General features: G+C 58.7%; 1 protein-coding gene across 1 annotated transcript in view; it reads left to right on the forward strand.

Annotated features, from left to right (window-relative positions):
- JPH3 (junctophilin 3) overlaps nt 1–19,299 on the forward strand; it is a 75,791-nt gene that overhangs the window by 16,541 nt on the left and 39,951 nt on the right. The window contains exon 2 of the mRNA XM_047078889.1: nt 16,596–17,373. Coding sequence (XP_046934845.1) covers nt 16,596–17,373 — 778 coding nt within the window. The remainder of the gene's footprint in view (nt 1–16,595; nt 17,374–19,299) is intronic.

Here is a 19,299-nt window from a genome sequence, read left to right on the forward strand (position 1 = left end):
AGGTGATGGCCGTCACCCCCCCTTCCCAGGGCAAAGGAAGGCTGGGCTGCCGCACGCCTCGGCCCCTTCCTTACTGGGGCTCTGCTAACCCAAGCGCAGGCTTAGTTCACATGCCACACAGCGCACCTGCTCCGGGTGCACAATTCAGTGGTTTCTAGTGTGTTCACAGGGCCGTGTGCCATCCCCCCAGAGGAACCTTGTACCCCACTGTCTTTTCCCTAGCCCCCCCCCCCACACTGTCCCGTTGGTGGCCTCCGAAACTCTTCTGTCTCTGGATTTGCATCTTCTGGACATTTCACATGCAGGCATCGTACATGATACATGCCCTTCAGGCTCTGGGATGCTTTCTGGGTCCATCCGCTAACATGTGCCCGAGCTCTGCTCCTCCTTAAGGCTCATGAGCTTTCCAGGGCGTGGACGGACCACATCCGGCTCAGCCAGCCCTCTGCTGATGGGTATCCTGTTTCCCTCCACCTTTGGCTGTTGGAACCTGCTGCTGCTGTGAACACTTGTGCGCAGGTGTGTGTGGGGCAGGTGTTTTCATTTCTCCTGGGTCCGTACCTAAGGGTGGAATTGCCAGGTCATATGGTCATTTGAGGAACTGCCAGATTGTTTTCCAAAGTGTCTGCACCAACGGACGTTCCCACTTATTTTTAAAAAGAATCTTCTGGAAGCTGAGAAGTCCTTACCAGCCTCCCCCCTGGGGGGTGGATCTATTCCTGGACTTGGCAGAGTTTGTGTTTGGAGAGAACCCTAACAGGGATGGAGATGGCCGTCATTCCAGGCACGGAAGCGCTCAGTGCCCACCCCCCACCCCCACCCCCCACCTCCACCCCCCACCGGAGGTCGTCCCGACCACGTTTCTGCCCCTCTGCCTCCATCCAAAGCCCTGCTCCAGTCCTCTGCGTACCGGTGGTGGCCACCTAATGTCTCTCCCTCTGAGTCTCAGATCCAAGGGGTTCTTTGTTTTTGGCATGGTTTCCATCTTGGCACGTGGTGGGTACTTAGTAGACTGGTTGGGTGAACGAGGGTAAGGGTCTTCTCTCTACGCTGCAGAACTGACGCCTAGGGGTGTGGAGAGGGGCCTGAAGGAAGCTTCATAGATAGCAGAGCGGTGCCCATGACACTGTGATTTAGGGAAGGGTCGTGGAAAAGGAAATGATGTTGCTGTAGGAGGTAGCCCCAACCACTGATCCATCTCTCTTTCTCTGGGAGGGCTGACTCTGGGGAACCCCGGCGAAAAGATGGCAGGCACTTGCAGGGACCCCCCAGGAGGAGATGGCAGGCACCTGGGGCCTCGGGGCCCTTCATAGTAGGAAGGTAAGGGCCTCCATGTGGTTGTCCCAGACACGTGGGGCCTCCATGGGGCTATAGCTGGCAGGTGGGGGCCTCTATGGGGCTGTAGCAGGCACGTGGGGCCTCCGTGGGGGTGTAACAGGCACATAGGGCCTCTGTAGGACTGTAACAGGCAGGTGGGGGCCTCCATGGGGTCTCCATGGGGCTGTAACAGGCACGTAGGGCCTCCATGGGGCTATAGCTGGCAGGTGGGGGCCTCTATGGGGCTGTAGCAGGCACGTGGGGCCTCCGTGGGGGTGTAACAGGCACATAGGGCCTCTGTAGGACTGTAACAGGCAGGTGGGGGCCTCCATGGGGTCTCCATGGGGCTGTAACAGGCACGTAGGGCCTCCATGGGGCTATAGCCGGCAGGTGGGGGCTCCCGTGGGGTCTCCATGGGACTGTAACGGGCACGTGGGACCTCTGTGGGGTTATAGCAGGCAGGTGGGGTCCTCCCTGGGGCTATAGCAGGCAGGTGGGGTCCTCCCTGGGGCTATAGCAGGCAGGTGAGGGGCCTCTGTGGGGCTGTGACAGGCACGTGGGACCTCCGTGGAGTTATAGCAGGCAGGTAGGGGCCTCCCTGGGGCTATGGCAGTCAGGTGGGGGCCTCCGTGGAGCTGTAGCAGGCAGGTGGGGGGCTCTGTGGGGCTGTAACAGCCACGTAAGGCCTCTGTAAGGCTATAGCAGGCAGATGGGACTTCTGTGGGGCTATAGCAGACACGTGAGGCCTCTGTGGGGCTATAGCTGGCAGGTGGGGGCCTCCGTGGGTTTATAACAGGCAGGTGGGGCCCTCCCTGGGGCTTTACCAGGCAGGCGGGGCTTCCACAGGATACAAACACCCCGGGCTCCTTCTTCACTCTTCTCTCGGATCGTCTTCGGTTTTCGTGTTCGGTCCCTGTTCTTGCTGAAGTCCCACTGGGTTAGGTACTCCTGTCGCCATCTTACAGACGTGCAAACGGAAGGTAAGTAATTTCCCCAGCCTCATGGTTGGTAGTGGAGCTAGACTTGTCCCCAGGGGGTTCGGTGGGAGTCCTGGCCCCACTTCTCCCTCACCTCTGTTCGGCCCTTGGAACGGGTAGCCCCACACAGAGGCTTTGGTCCTCCCCCTGCTTCAGGTTCTGTAGCCCAGAACTCTGGAAGCTAAGGCCTGTGGAAGTCTCCCTGGGGCTTAGAGGTGGTCTCTGGGGGTGACAGCTCTTGTTTCTGGCTGAGGGTGCGTGTCTGCCTGGGGTGAGGGTTCAAGCCCTGTCACTAAGCCTTGTCTTCACGTGGGCCCTTAGCAATGGCCCTGCTGTACTTCTGGCCTGTGTATGACGTCCTGATCCTGCGAAGTGATCCATGGGAGGGTGGAGATCTTCTGGGGAAGTGTGCCGTGGAGGCTGCTGTCTGAAGTTCGATGGAAGCTTAACTAGTAAGTGACTTTTCGGCACCGAGATCGTTGGTTCTCCAACAACATAACGTGAAAAAGGAGACGTTGAGAGCCCTAAAATAGTCGTTCAAGAGGTTTTTAAAATGCTTTCCTGCCCAGGCCTCCCCCACACCCACCGAGTCTGTGCCTCTGGGTAGGCTGGGTGTCTGTGAGAACTCCTCAGTTCTCCAGATGATTCTAATAGAAAAACGTGGCTTCTCGATTTTTAGCGGCATCAGTCACCTGGGGGCTGTGGCACGTTCCGGGGTCTCTGCCTCAGGGGCTTTAGGGGCCTGGGAATCTGGATCTCCGTGAGTTCCCAGGAGAACTGTGGATTGGCAAAACAGTAGCCACTCCTGATGTAGAGCTCTCCAGCGCTGCCTCTGTGCTTGGTCGCCTCTCAAACCACCAAGGCCTCCTGACGGATTTTACACGAACGGCGTGACTGCTCCGTGCCCTCCCCATCTTGAAGTACTGACCAGTATATTCCCCATGATGACCACGCAGGGTGCTGTTCTCGTCCCTGTTTCACATATGCGGACCAGTGAGGCTCAGAGGCCGGAGATCTCCCTGGACTCATGGGGCCACACTCAGACCTGCCGGGTTTCTGACCACTCTGGCGACGAGCCCTTTCCCGAGAGGGGCTCATCCCTCCCTTTTTGCCCACGCCCGCTGGCTCCCACCCAAGCGTTTCCGTGAACTCCTGACCTCGGGCTAACCTTGTGGGCCTCTGGGAGTATGGGTCCAGGCAAGGTGCTCGCCAGATGGTGGGATTCAGAGTAGTTCTTTCTTCCTGCTGCATCCGGTTCCGGCCAGCCTCCCTTGTTCGTGCCCAGAGGAGAATGAGCGGGGCAGCTGGGGGTGGAGGAATCAGGGTTGGGGAGCAGGGGCGTTCCTGCTCACTGAGGCCCGGCAGGATGTGGGGCTGGAGGCTGGTGGGTGAGATGCCCAGGTTTGTCAGCCTGTGTGTCTGAACCGTTCCCCAGGGAGGGGCCGTGCTGGACATCAGGGCGTCAGAGGAAACAGCCGGCCTCCTTTCGTGTGATGGGGGTACCGCTACCATGTTGGGGGGCTTCCCTCGGGGTGCATTCCCTTGCCACCTGCCTCTCCGCCATCCTGTAGGAGCGGCTGTGCACACTGTGGGCTTGAGAAGCACCCGGCCTTGGCGGGGAGCTGGTGGGTGGTTGGTGGCGGAGCCTGCATTCCTCGTTGCTGACCTCACCCTTCTCTCTCGGGGAGTAGGATAGACCGTTGCCCAGAACGTGGGCCCGGGTATCGGGCACACCTGGTCGGGGCCCTAGCTCAGCTCCTTAACGTCAGGAGTCTGGGCAAGTGACTCTGGGCACCCGGTGGAAGAAGCCCTGGGCGTGGGGTGGACCTGACGCACAGTGCACCTAAGGTGCCTCTGCCCTTTCCGCGAGGTCAGGATGGTGCGAGCGGAGTTGGTGTCCCCAGGGGGTGTGGCTCGGAAGGAACCACGTGGGGCCATCTGGCTGCGGTCTACAAACCAGCTAATACTTAACGTTTGCCCTGCTGACCTCTGGGAGCGTGGACGTCCCCCGTGACGGGGACCACGGGGGGATGGAGGTTCCTTCCGGCTCTGAGGACAGCCGAGTAGGGAGACTCGGATCTCTCCCTTCTTCCTGCTGTGTGGCCTTGGAAAAGCGTCCGTCTCTCTCAACCCCCATGGGCCCTTGTGAAGCCCAGAATCTACCGTGCGTGCTCCGCTGCCCTTCCGACGCCGTGGTCGAGGCTCTGGGCTGCCGGACTCCCCAGCGGGGTTATCCAGGTGCCCCTGAGCTGAGAAGGCAACGGATCCGGGGCAGTCTTCGTGAACGTGATAGACCCTGGACCTTCAAAGCATATCCCTTATTCGGAGATTAGGTTTGTTTCCTTCTGTGAGAAAGTGCTTTCCCGTTACTCGTAACTGCTGAAACTCGGAAGCAACGACACTGCCCTTCACCAGGGGGTGGGTGACGGCACCGCGGCCCGCAGCCACCGGACAGCCGGACGCCTCACGGGCCGGGCGCTGCATGCAAGAGGCAGGCCCGGAAGGGCTTCATCGTGCACGACCCCAGCTGGCCCCCTGGAAGGGTGATGCTCTGGCGACGGGGAGAGGGTCCGTGCTGCCCAGCGTTGGGGGGAGAGGGGACTAGGCGGAGCGCAGGATTCCGGGGCCGTGTGACGACTCTGTAGGGTGCCGTGATGGTGGATACACGTACATCTGGCCAGCAGCGAGAGGGACCCCCGCTGTGAGCTATGGATTCTACGTGCATCACTGTGGGCCCAGTGATCGGAACAAATGCGTTGTGAGGTGACAAAATGGTGTGAAGGGCGCCGTGAGGGGGACGTACGGGAAATCTGTATACTTCCTGCCTTTTCTATAAGTGGTTCTACAAACGGTTAAGTTTACAAGCCCTTCCCAGGATGAACGGGTGTGGGGAGCAGAGGGGCACCCCCAGGGCCGCGGAGGGGGCACGCCTGGATGGCTCCTCCTGTCCCCCTCTCCCCCCAACACGAGGCCAGAAGCACCGCCGGCGCCTGGGTCGGTCTCTCCGGGGCGGGAACTGCCTGCCGCTCTCCTCTGGGCGCTTCCTGCCTGGCGTCCTAAACGGGCTGCTGGGGCCTCCCGGCTCGGCTTCCGGCCTCCACTCTGCACGCTGTGTCTGACCCCTCGGGGAAGCGTCTCCCCTCCATCCCGAGGAGCCCGCTGGCCTGGGGCTTTGTGGCCTCTTCCCGGCTTTCCTTACCAGCCTTCTAAGTGCGGTCTGGGCGCTCACCAGGCTGGCATCTTCCGTGGGGAGCGGGGCTTCGCGTCGGCACCTCCACAGGCCCTGAAGCCTCCCTGAGCCTAGGCAGCCCGAGCAGGGTGGGTACCTGGACTGCTGAAGAATCTTCTTCCGGAAGTTCCTCCCCTCTCTTCCCCCTCCAAAATGTTTCACCTTTAGGGCGCCTCGGTGTCTCCATTCATTAAGCGTCTCTTGATTTCAGCTCAGGTCATGATCTCCCAGTTCATGAGATCCAGCCCCACGCCGGGCTCTGTGCTGCCAGCGTGGAGCCTGCTTGGGATCCTCTCGCTCTCTCCCTCTCTGCCCCTCCCCGGCTCATGACCTTTATCAAGATCATCTGTGCCCATAGTTGAAGGTATCCCTTCGTGCCCCAAACAAAATCCTGCTTCGAGCAGGGGGTGCCTGGGTGGCTCTGTCGGTTGAGTGTCTGACTTGGGCTCTTGTCGTGATCTCCCGGTTTGAGGGTTCCCACCCTGCGTCGGGCCCTGTGCTGACAGGTTGGAGCCTGGAGCCTGCTTCGGATTCTGTGCCCCTCTCTCTCTGCCCCTCCCCCCTCAAACAAATGAACATTAAAAAAACCTGCTTGGAACAAAAGTCCACAGAACCACCCCCCCTTTCCCACCTGCCCACAAATTTGAGCTAACTGTGCTTCCTGTTTTCTTCACACTCGCAGCCGTCCTGTGTGGACTTGTTGCTGTGGTTGACGAGGAATCTTCAGTCTTCGGGACCCCGTTCCCCTTCTTAAGCTTTCCGACGTCAGGTCCCATATTCGTTAACCCCATGTTCTGGGTTCTTTCTCATTACAAGACTGACGCTTGTGGAGCTAGTCGGTGAGTTCGGAGTCCCTGTGCTCCTCCCGCGTCTGTCCTCACAGGGCAACGGACTGTCTAATTGCCACCTCTCTGCGGCCGCGTAGTTCTTAGATCACTCGTTCTTTCCCTGCCTTCCAAGGGGTCCGGAGAATACCTCTCCGTGCAGCTGTTCACGTGAACGAAGCCTCCAGATTCCCTACCGGTCTACACCTATATGCAGCCACACGTTCTACATGACCTACGTTTTATAGCTTTTCCTCTGGTTTTTACAAGTCCTGTAGATGTTCCCTACTTCCCTCTGCTTCCTGGAAAGTCCCCTTTGCCCTTCTTGTTGGCTGGGTCTTGCTTTTTCCTGGTTTACTCCCTCGTTTTGGTGGCATACGTCCTGTAGTATCTTCCTAAGGAAGGCTGCCTGAAAGCTGGTTTTTGGGGCTATGCTGAGGAATTGGTCGTTTACAGGATTCTAGACTGAAGTCCAGGGTTTGGGGCGGGGGGGGGGGGTGACTTCCCCTGACTGCTGGGTTTCGCTGTTGCTGTTGTCTGATTCTCAGCCCTTCATGTGGGGTCGTGCCCCCCTCCAAGTGTTTGGGGTCTTCACTCTAGGGTGTATGTTGGGGGGGGGGTGGTCTGAAATTCCACAGTGCCGGGTCTTGGTAGGACCTTCTTCGTGCTGGTGTCCTGAGCCCCTTCAGCCCGGACCCTTCAGTCCCAGTCGCCTTCCTATCCTGTATCTTTGGTAATTTTCCTCCGTTGCTTTTCCGGAACTCCTAACATATAGACGCGGGGCCTCTGGCTTAGCCTACACAACTCACATTTTCTTCTATTTCCCAGTACTTTGCCTGCCTCTTCTTTTCCAGTTTCTGATTTTCTTGACTTTGTCTTCCAACTGTCTTCCAAAATTTTTATTTTGGTCATCGCACTTTTAATTTCCTGGAGCTTGCTTGTTTAATCTGACTTTTCTGTGTGTCTCTCTCTGTGTGTGTGTGTGTGTGTGTGTGTGTGTGTGTGTGTGTGTGTTGTGTTTGCACTTTATGGATACAGTGTTTTCTCTTCATGGCTTTACTTTCTGGCCTCCCTGATGCCTGCTGTACCCTGCATTTTCCATGATTGTCTCCAGTTTCCCCCTTCCCTGTCACTTATTTGTATGTTTGGGTCCCTTTTCCTCCTGGCAGCTTCTTCCAAATGTCTGATGACCCTTGGCTGTTCGTTTATTAAAGGTCCCAAGAAGCAGACTGGCCAGACTCGACCTCTTCAGAGGACTTCTCCCCTCCTGCCTGCATGTGTCCGTGTACCTGCCCGTGCCTGGATCGGCCGGGAACGGGGGCAGGGTCTCTGCTCAGAATGTGGTCTTCCTCCTAGATGTCCTGTGTCTGGTCCCACACTTAGCCCCCGGCTTGTCTCTGCCCGGTGTCCCCCGGCTGTGATTTTCTGGTTCTGTTTCTCCAGGAACTTTTGTGTCCTGCCCGACGAGCGTTTATATGTTCTCGGCAATCTGGTTTTTATCCTTTCTCTTGGTTTATCCTCCTAACTTCTACAGTTCTGTCACCTGGTTAGAGACTGAGAATGTTCTATTGGCTTGCGGGGCCACCGTAACCAAATGTCACACACTGGGAGGCTTAACCACTAGACTTTTATTCTGTCCCAGTTCTGAGGCTGGAGGTACAAGGTCAAAGTGCCAGGGCTGGGTTCTTCTGTGGCTGCTTTCCTGGGCTTGCAGGTGGCCCCCCTTCCTGCCTCTTCATCTGGGTGTTCTCCTCTGCACACGCCCCTGGTTTCACTTCCCTGGTTTTTTGTTGTTGTTGTTGTTGTTATTTTTGAGAGCGAGCAAGAGAGACAGCGTGAGCAGGGGAGGGGCAGAGAGAGAGAGACACACACACACAGAATCCCAAGCAGGCTCTAGGCTCCGAGCTGTCAGCATAGAGCCCGATGTGGGGCTCAAACTCACGAACTGGGAGATCGTGACCCTAGCTGAGGTTGGGCGCATAACTGCGCCCTCCACGAGCTCCCCACTTCTTATTGGAACATTGGTCCTATCGTATTAGAGCCCAGATGAACAGCTGTGTGTTTTTCATCGTGATAAACCCCCAAAATTTACCATCTCGACCATTTTTTTTTTCAACGTTTATTTTTTTTGGGGGGGGGGGGGACAGAGAGACAGAGCATGAACGGGGGAGGGGCAGACAGAGAGGGAGACACAGAATCGGAAACAGGCTCCAGGCTCTGAGCCATCAGCCCAGAGCCCGACGCAGGGCTCGAACTCACGGACCGCGAGATCGTGACCTGGCTGAAGGCAGACGCTTAACCGACTGCGCCACCCAGGCGCCCCCAATCTCGACCATTTTTAAGTGCACAGTTCACTCGTGTCAAACATCCTGAGTGCTGTGCACAGCTGTTCCCAGCACCCCCCTCCAGAAAGCGGGTCTTGTAAAAATGAGCCCCGGCACGCATTAACCACTCCCCTCCAGGCCCTGGCACCTGCCGTCCTACTTTCGGTCTTGAATTTTAACTACCCGAAGTATCTCCCGTAAGTGGAATCGTACGGTAATTATCTTTATCCGGCTATTAGCACAGTGTCCCGAGGGCTCATCTGTGCCCTAGCTGGTGTCGGGGTTCCCTCCTCTTAAGGCTGAAAAATGTTCCATTGTGTGGACAGACCACCTTTTCTTGATCTGTCCGTGGACCCTTGGGTTGCCTCCACGTCTTGGCCGCTGTGAGTAGCGCTGCCGTGAGCACGCTGCGTGAAGGTCCTGGAGACCCTGCCGTCCGTTCCAACGGGTCTGGAGGCGGGGCTGCGGTGCTTTTCTCCACGGCGGCCGCTCCGTTTCACGTTCCCACCGACGGTGCGCGGTCCCCACGCCGTTTCTTATGGTGTTGATCGTAGCCGTCCTAGTGGTGTGAGGCGAGGTCTCGCTGTGGGTTTGATCTGCGTTTCTCGGATGACCCGTGATGCTGAGGATCTTTTCGTGGGTCCGTCGCCTCACCCCGTTTTACCTTAATTCTCTCTGCGAACGCCAGGTCTCCCAGTACGGTAACCTTCTAAGGTCCTGGGGAGGGTGGGAGAGGGGTGGGTAGGACCTCACCATGTGGGATGAGTCGTTTCCCCGGAATCTAGAACACGTGCTAGTCAGTAGCTGTAGCTCGTCAGAGCCCAGCTAAAACTGATTTTTTAAAATACATCCTGGGGCGCCTAAGTGGCTCGGTCGGCTACGCATCCAACTTCAGCTCAGGTCATGATCTCACGTTCGTGAGTTCGAGCCCCACACTGTGCTCTACACTGATAGTGTGGAGCCTGCTTGGGCTTTCTCTCTCTCTCTCTTCCCCTCCCTGGCTTGCACGCACACACTCTTTCTCTAATATTTTTAAAAACTCAGCAATAAAACAACTTATTAAAAAAATACTTCCTCGTGTTGATGACGAAGGAGGGAAATGGTCACTCTTTTTTTTTTTTTAATTTTTTTTTTTTTATTTTTGGGACAGAGAGAGACAGAACATGAACAGGCAAGGGGCAGAGAGAGAGGGAGACACAGAATCGGAAACAGGCTCCAGGCTCTGAGCCACCAGCCCAGAGCCCGACGCGGGGCTCGAACTCACGGACCGCGAGATCGTGACCTGGCTGAAGTCAGACGCTTAACCGACTGCGCCACCCAGGCGCCCCTTATGTGGACTTCTCCATGGGCAATTTATCAAAAGCCCTAAGTAAAAAGAAACTTCCCTTTGAGCAAATTCATTCTAGGAATCTATCCTGAGGCTATAACTTGTGTTCAAAGATAAGCTATCAAAAATGAGGAATGACCTAAGTACCCACAGAAGCTTGGCTTGTAACTTCTATGTTGTGGAATGTTCGGGTTTTGGGCTGGCTGTCCTCACTAATGTAGAAAAGGTGGAAAGAGGGGCACCTGGTGGCTCAGTCGGTTAAGCATCCGACTTTTGATTTCAGCTCGGGTCACGATCTCCCGGTTTGTAAGATCAAGCCCTGTGTTGGGCTCTGTGCTGACAGCACGGAGCCTGCTTAGGTTTCTGTCTCCCCATCTCTCTCTCTGCCCCCTCCCCCACCCCTGGTCACATACACACTCTGTCTCGAAATATTTTTAAAATGGAAGGAGGTCCAGGGTATGTTGTGAAAGAAGGTTCCAGAGCCTAGTATGCCTGCCTGTGCTGTGATGCTGCTGCCCTGACCCGGTTGCTTATGAACTGGGTGTCCTTGGACGAGTTTCTTCACCCCTGGGTCCTCCTCTATCACAGGAGATGCCCCAACCACTGCACATCACGTGGTCTCCTCTGGCCAGCCTGATTCAGTAGGTCAGTTAGGGCCTGGGATTGTGGCTTTCTACACACACACACACACACACACACACACACACACACACACACACACACACAATATTCAGTAGGTCAGTTAGGGCCTGGGATTGTGGCTTTCTACACACACACACACACACACACACACACACACACACACACACAATACAAGCACAACAGGTGGCTTTCATCTAAAGCGACATGTGGGCGGCACTCATTTCCGAGTCCTGCCTGCCTTGGAGATTCTGGGTTGGGCTCAGACGTGGACGTGTGGACATGTGGAATTGCTGGGGTGGTGGTTTTCACTCAGGGTGCAGTGCATTCTGCTATTGTTTCCAGAAACTCTGGGAAACCCACTTTCTGGGTGAAGCAGGAAGCAAAAGTTCGGGGTACAACCTGACTCCCCAGTGTGTCCCCCTGCTGGTGAGATGGGGTTTGGGGATGGAGGGGCCTCCACGCATCCCCCCCCCACCCCCGGGCACGAATGTGGGGACACAGGGCATCCTGTGCACCTGAGGAAAAGGGGCCTGGAGCTCTGTGAATGCCTTCTGTTCCTCCCAGGGAGATGCCTGTTCAACACGGGGCTCTCATGCCAGGCCTGACACCCCAAGCCTATTGGTGCAGGGGTCCGGGGGCACACGGACCCCAAGGAGGGGGGTTCTGGGTGTTTCAGGGACCCCTGGGCTCACTGGGAGGAACGAGGGGCGTTCTGGTGGAGCCAGCATTGGAAAATCAACTGTGTCCCCCTCTCTGAGGGAGGAGACTCTAGCTGCTTCTCTGGCCCCTCTTTCCTCCTCTGGGCAGGAAGCGATCACTCGGCCTTTCTCCCCTCTCAGCCCAGTGTCCCAGAGGGAGTCAGCGGTTGGCCACATTCTGGGATCCAGTCACCTGCGATGGGGGAGGGGAAGGGCTGCACCCTGTGCGCACTGGGGGTAGCCGACCTCTGGGAAGGAGGCCCAGCGCAGGTGGAGTGGGAGGCTTCTGGACGGGAGAATAGGAGCTGGGCTGTGGCACCGGCCCCTGGGTAGGCATGTGTGGTGTGGGGCTGAGGAGAGGGGGGTTCAGCCACCTGCAGGCCTGAGGCCCTCCAGACAGGCAGGCTTTGAGATCAGCTCCAGCTGGGTTCAAATCCCCCACTTGTCAGCAATATCGGATGGCTCTTTTGCTCCCAAGGCTCAGTCTTCCGTCAAATGGGCACAATGAGTCCTGCCTTCACAGCAAATGTTGTTCCTTCCTCTCCTTCCATTGACCCTGGGGCTCCCAGCTGGTCTCCTGGGTGTGCCCCCAGGAAGATCTGTCCCTGCCCAGGGCATGCTCTCAGGGTGCGCTCAGGAGGGCATCTCCGCCGATGTCCAGCCCTAGAGGCCGGCCTGTGGCGGAGACTGCATTTTCCACCAGGGTGGTCCTCTGGGTTGTGTGACAAGTGCTTTGGAAGAGTGTCAGCTGATGGGCAGGGGCTTCAGATGGGAAAATAAAAGCCTGTGAGAGATGTGTGGAGCTCTAGGGAACCACACAGAACTCGGCAAGAGCTGACTGTCCGCCCGGCCCCAGGTGCCAGAAGCTAGGGGTTGGGGCTTGCCTGGGCTCTGGCTTTCGGAATTTGGATGGCATGCCAAGCCACGTATGGAGCCTCCATGGGGTTCCAGATGCAGCGGCAGGGTCACCTGGGAGCTTGTTAGGAATGCAGAAGCTCAGGCTGCACCGCCTGACTCATTCAGGGGGTTTTATCCTGCTCCTCGGGGGATGCTGATGCTGCTCAAGTGTAAGGCAGTCCCAGGTCCCACAGCCTTGTCCTGTTCACTCTTCCCTGCGAGTCTTGCCGGTTCTAGATGGCATTTCCCAGGCAAGGATCGGGGAGGTTTGCTTCCTCACCTGCAGTCCCCTCAGATCTCCTGATTCCAAGTTCCAGGTGATGGGGATGGAGCGGCCAGCCCATTATCTTCATCAGGATAGGCAGGTGAGGTGGGTGAAGGTGGAATCCACTCGAGGGTGCTCTGCCTTCCTGAGCTTGCCTGGAGAGAAGTAGGCATGCCCCCAGCTGTCCATCTGCGCCTGAGTCTTTCTGTGACCGGTGGCCCAGGGTCAGGGTGGAGGTGCACACAGGAAGTTTCCCCTGCTCTGGGGCCCTCACAGCATCCTGCAGGGACAATACCTGTCAGGGTCACTTGGTCTTCCCGTTGTACTGGGCATGTTGGCTCCTGCCTTCTCACAAACAGGCTGCTTGGGGTATAAAACAAAACACTGGATTTAGGGTTTTGCAAATAACTGATTGGATTCAAATGTTGGGAGGGGCTTGAACCCTTTGTCTCCCCTGTCCCCACCCTGCCAGCCCCGGCAAGGAGGGAGAGGGCTGAGGACTCTGGGCAGAGAGGCTGGGGAGGGCAGGGGGTGGGGGATGGGAGCCTTCCCACGGCCTCTCTGGTCGCTGAGCTGGCCTGGGTCTGTTCTCTTGATTCTGTCAGCCCTTTGTGGGGAAGGGAGGAGGCTGTGCTCCCAGGCCGGTCCTAGCAGAGCTGGGCTGTGGTGTTTCCTTGATGTTGAAATCCAGTTTCTTGCCGATGTCGACTGCAGCCTTGTAGAAGAGTTCCCACTGGGGGCAAACATGCAGATACAGGGGCACCTGGGTGGCTTAGTCAGCTGAGCATCCAACTTCAGCTCAGGTCATGATCTCGTGGTTCATGGATTTGAGTCCCGTGTCGAGCTCTGTGCTGACCGTGCAGAGCCTGCTTGGAATTCTCTCCCCCACCTCCCCCCTCCCCCCTCCCCCCCTCTCCCTACTTGTGCTGTCTCTGTCTCCCTCAAAATAAATAGTTAAAAAACGCAGGTCCATCAAAACTGCACACTCTGGCCAAGGAACCTTCCTTGGATGTGGGTGTGGACACTCGCAGCTTGGACTGGGCACAGGAGGCCTTCAAGGGCCTGCTTGCCCCACCCTCAGGGAAGGAGCCGCTGGGACCACTGAACCTGCTCCCGGTGTCCTCCTCATGGCCTTGGGTTAGTGGAAGCCATGGGCGCTGTCCCAGCGTGGGCCCTGGCGTGCTGGGTGGCACAGAGTCAGCCACCGCCTTTGTCCGTCCTGCCCCGTGCTTACAGCCAGGTTGACTTGACTCTGGGAGGGGTGCGGTGGATGCCATGGGGCGCGTGGATAAAACCCATATCCTACCCTCCGGAGGACAAGGTACCCACTGCCTGGCACAGGCAGCCAGCCGGAGGCAGGGAGAGCTCTTGGTTGGGGCAGGGGTGGGAGGAGGGGAGAGCCCTTACTGCACTATATTTCCCCGAGTTAAGGCCGTGGGCCCGGGGCTGCTTCCCCCAGCGGGGTGCACCCCCACCCGGCTTTGCGGTTACCAGATGACTGACCTGGGTGGGGGTACAGAAGCCCTCCCCGCCGGGTGGGATGAGTTCCATGGGATCGGGCTGAAGTGCATGTGCAGCTGAGGCCGCCCTCCCTCGGCCCGCCCCATAGGATAGGTTCCCAAGAACCGTGCCCTGCTTCTAGAAAGCACCTGTGTTGTGGGGCACTTTTTAAATGGACAGGCTGCTGTCTGCTGGAGCAAAAGGCTCCCTGGTCCTTTGTCCTGGCCCCGGCTACATCTCTTCCCCCCCGGGCATGAGTCATGAGAATAACGGGTCTAGAATACAAGGCCCTTACTCTCTGGGGAGCTGGCAGCCTGGTTCAGCAGGCGGATGTGTCCTGCAAACGTGGAAGGACCCAGGCACTCTCCAGAGTCCGCCTGTGGAATGCCGGACGTCCTGTGCGGTGGGCTCCGTGGACTGGGGTAGCCTAGGTGTTGGGAGGGGGCTCCAGCTGGGCTGGAGTGGGTGGGATCTGGACGGCGGGGCTGGGGATTAAGTAAGGGCAGGCTGCTCGGATAAGGTCTCAGACGAGCCCTTGGAGGGTCAGGACCTGTTCTGACTTGGGGGCTGTGGGTGACCGTGGTGGGTAGTGGCATATGGATGGCTGACGTCCTTTAGGGATGCCCTGTCTAGAGGACCAAGATCCAGGGTTGCCAGATCCTGTAATTTTTTTTTTTAGGAGAAACCAGAACTGAGTTTTCACGTGGCAATCCCTTGATTTTGAAATGTTGGCTCTTCCAGTTTTTTTATGAAAACACTATGGGGCAGATAAAACCTGTATGTTGCTTCTGTGACAGTGAGTTGGGAGAGGAAGGGGAACAGCCCCCCCCATTTTCACTGAGAAGCCCTTCCGGGGTGGGGAGCCCCTCAGTGGTGCCTAGCTGAGGCCTGGCAGTGAATCTAGGAACCCTAGGGTTTTCATCCCCCCCTCTATCGATGAGGAGACTGAGGGTCAGAGAGGTTCCCATCACACAAGTAGAGCAACACGAGCCTGGTTTTGCCGCTTTATTTTTCCTTTTTATCCTCTTCTGTTAGGATATTACATATATAATAAAATCTGCAATTTTGATCCCTCTTCAAGCGCGCAGGTCAGTCACGTTACATTGACGATGCTGTGCCACCGTCACCCCTGTCTACTTTCAAAACTTCTCTGTCACCCCGAATAGAAACTGACCCCATTCAAAAACTTCCTGTTCCTCCCTCCGCCCCCACCCCCACCCCTGGCACCTGCCGTTCTTCTGTCTGTGAACTTGACTACTGGAAGGGCGTCGTGTAAAGGTGATTGCGGTATTTGTCCTTCTGTGACTGGCTCATTTCACCGAGCATAAAGTCACGGTTCATCCCTGCTGTAGCGGGTGTCAGAGTTTAACGACTGGATAATATTCCACTGTATGGATAGACCCTACGTTATCTGTCCATCCACGGATGGACCCTCAGGTTGTTCCCACCTGCTGGCCATCTGAATTACACTGCTGTGAACGTGGGTGTGCAAATGCTTCTTGGGAGCTTCTGCTTTTGATTCTTTTGGGGACGTCTGGTCTGCGGATTGCAATACCTTAATGTTCCCAATTCTCTTCCAAACCCTTCCTCCCACCCCCCCGCCCCCACCTGCTCGTACTGGGTTTGTGGCCTGGACCTGTGTCCCTGTAGCTGGACTCCCGGACCCCACGACTGTTGGGGTCACTCGCTAACGTGCTTCCCTCTCCTTGGCTGCGTCCTCTCCCTGTCTTCTCAGGGCTGGGCCTTTGTCCCTGTGCGGGGAGAGCTCTGTAGTTCACAGCTGACTCTGTATGAGACTCGGCCACCCCCCTTCTCCCTCCTCAACTTGTAAGAGCTCGAGGTGCAGCTGTAGGAAGCAGGGCTCAAGGGTTCTCCGCCATCGGCGGTCCGTGTGCCTCGATGCAAACCGTGCCAAGATGTCTCAGGCAACCCACGGTGTCCCCCCCCCCACTCTCAGGCAACCCACGGTGTCCCCCCCCCGACTCTCAGGCAACCCACGGTGTCCCCCCCCCCGACTCTCAGGCAACCCACGGTGTCCCCCCCCCCCCGACTCTCAGGCAACCCACGGTGTCCCCCCCCCGACTCTCAGGCAACCCACGGTGTCCCCCCCCCCGACTCTCAGGCAACCCACGGTGTCCCCCCCCCCGACTCTCAGGCAACCCACGGTGTCCCCCCCCCCGACTCTCAGGCAACCCACGGTGTCCCCCCCCCGACTCTCAGGCAACCCACGGTGTCCCCCCCCCCCGACTCTCAGGCAACCCACGGTGTCCCCCCCCCGACTCTCAGGCAACCCACGGTGTCCCCCCCCGACTCTCAGGCAACCCACGGTGTCCCCCCCCCCCCGACTCTCAGGCAACCCACGGTGTCCCCCCCCCCCCCCGACTCTCAGGCAACCCACGGTGTCCCCCCCCCGACTCTCAGGCAACCCACGGTGTCCCCCCCCGACTCTCAGGCAACCCACGGTGTCCTCCCCCCCCCGACTCTCAGGCAACCCACGGTGTCCCCCCCCCCCGACTCTCAGGCAACCCACGGTGTCCCCCCCCCGACCCCCGTGCCCCTGCGGGGGGCTCACCCCTCTCTCCGCTGTCTCCGCAGGGACCTACCAGGGCCAGTGGGCCGGCGGCATGCGCCAGGGCTACGGTGTGCGGCAGAGCGTCCCCTACGGCATGGCGGCCGTCATCCGCTCGCCCCTGAGGACGTCCATCAACTCCCTGCGCAGCGAGCACACCAACGGCGCCGCGCTGCACCCCGACGCGTCCCCGGCGGCGGCCGGCAGCCCGGCCGTGTCCCGAGGGGGCTTCGTGCTCGTGGCGCACAGCGACTCCGACAGCCTCAAGAGCAAGAAGAAGGGGCTGTTCCGGCGCTCGCTGCTGAGCGGCCTGAAGCTGCGCAAGTCCGAGTCCAAGAGCAGCCTGGCCAGCCAGCGCAGCAAGCAGAGCTCGTTCCGCAGCGAGGCCGGCATGAGCACCGTCAGCTCCACCGCCAGCGACATCCACTCCACCATCAGCCTGGGCGAGGGCGAGGCCGAGCTGGCGGTCATCGAGGACGACATCGACGCCACCACCACCGAGACCTACGTGGGCGAGTGGAAGAGCGACAAGCGCTCGGGCTTCGGGGTGAGCCAGCGCTCGGACGGGCTCAAGTACGAGGGCGAGTGGGCCGGCAACCGGCGGCACGGCTACGGCTGCATGACGTTCCCCGACGGCACCAAGGAGGAGGGCAAGTACAAGCAGAACGTCCTCGTGAGCGGCAAGCGCAAGAACCTCATCCCGCTGCGCGCCAGCAAGATCCGCGAGAAGGTGGACCGGGCCGTGGAGGCCGCCGAGCGGGCCGCCACCATCGCCAAGCAGAAGGCGGAGATCGCGGCCTCCAGGTAGGAGGGGCGCGGGCGCGCAGGGCGGCGGGGCCCGGGCCGCTCGGGGCGCGGCGCTGGTGTTTCCGGAGTGTGCCCGCTGGCACTCGGGGCTCCTCGCAGGTTCTCGGGGAGGCTGTGCGCGGGAACTCGGGGCTCCTCGGAGGTTCTCGGGGCGGGCACAAGAACTCGGGGTTCCTCGGAGGTTCTCGGCACAGGAACTCGGGGCTCCTCGGAGGTTCTCGGGGAGGCGGTGCGCAGGAACTTGGGGTTCCTCGGTGGTTCTCAGGGAGGGCACAAGAACTCGGGGTTCCTCGGAGGTTCTCGGCACAGGAACTCGGGGCTCCTCGGAGGTTCTCGGGGAGGGCACAAGAACTCGGGGCTCCTCGGAGGTTCTCGCGGGGTGGGGAGGCTGTGCGCAAGAACTCGGGGCTCCTTGGAGGTTCTCGGGTGGGGGATGTGGGGGGACACAAGAACTTGGGGCTCCTCGGAGGTTCTCGGGTGGGGGATGTGGGGGGACACAAGAACTTGGGACTCCTCGGAGTACTCAGGGAGGTGGGGGGGCGCAAGAACCGGGGGCTCCTCGTAGGTTCTCTGGAGGTGGAGGGGGCATGCAAGAACTCGGGACTCCTTGGAGGTTCTGGTCGGGGTGGGGGGGACACGAGCTCGGGGCTCCTCAGAGGTTCTCAGGGAGGCAGTGCGCAGGAACTCGGGGTTCCTCGGTGGTTGTCGGGTGGGGGATATGGGGGGACACAAGAACTGGGGGCTCCTCGGAGGTTCTCGGGGAGGTGGGGGGGCCGCAAGGCAGTGGATGATCTGAGGAGGTTCTGGGCCCTGCGGCCTTCCATCCCACAGGACAGCGTCTCCTTTATCTGTTTTGAGTGCTGGTGTTCAAGGAGAGGTGTTGAGGGATAAAGGAGGTGGGCTGTTCTGGGAAGACAAAAGTGTGATGTCCCCAGGCTGCGGGCCTAGCCCCGCAAGGACATGGGAGAGGGAGGAAGCTGTCTTGGCTGTCCATGGGCCCCAGGACACAGTCCTAACTGCAGGGACTGGCCGGGGGTGCCTGGAAATGGGTCCGTGTAAGACTTGGTGCTGTGGGCAAAGGCTGTTGTGAGACGCGGCCCTTCCTGAGTTCGGGGTTCCGCAGGGCTGGCGGGCACTTAACATCGGTTTCGAGTTGGCTGTTGGCAGGTGCCATGTTGGAATTCAAGGTGGCTTTGGTGTTGGTGCAGGGTGGGGGCTTCAGAGCTGGAGAAGGGGCTCAGGGCCTGGCTCCCTGGGAGCTGCAGATGTAGGTGCGTGAGCGGCGAGGCTGTGGACGGCAGGGACCACTTGCAGCTGGGAGGAAGTGGCCCTGTTGAAAGCCAAGACCCCCCCGGAGGCCATGTGCCTGGGTTCTAAAGAAACCATTCCTGATTTGAGGTACCTGAGAGCTTCCTGTCCTGCGTGTGCTTTCCTGGGTCGGGGTGGGACCTGGGGGTCTTACCCTGAGGCGCTCAGGGATGGAGCCCCCCGCTGCCTGGGCAGGAGGCTTCTGGGAGGACGGACCCCAGCGTCTTTCTGGATGATTCTGTGTTCCTGGCCGGGGGCAGGAAAACTTCCCAACTTTGCTAATTAAGGTTTTAGTGTGTGTGGTTCTAGTTTTCAATGAGCTTTGAACAGTGCGAACAAAACTGGTAGGTGCCGTTTATTGCCAGAATGTGTACTGCTCCCAACATCCCAGGTTTTAGAGGGAAACGAAATCCTTTCTAAGAAGCCAAGAGAAAAGCGGAGTCCCTGCCTGAGCACCGAGGTCCAAGATGGCTGTTCGCCCCCTCTCGCCTCCCCCCAGGTACGTTCAGGCCTGGAAAGAAACAGAAGCAGCATTTATGACCACTCCCCTGGGGGGTTAAGATGAAATTAGGTTTCATAGTTATTTCTTCCGGTATAAATGTGACAGTCGCTCGT

Source organism: Lynx rufus, unplaced genomic scaffold (genome assembly GCF_022079265.1).
Source record: "Lynx rufus isolate CCGP_SWC_20201006 ecotype Redwood Valley unplaced genomic scaffold, mLynRuf1.p SCAF_16, whole genome shotgun sequence".
NCBI lineage: Eukaryota > Metazoa > Chordata > Mammalia > Carnivora > Felidae > Lynx > Lynx rufus.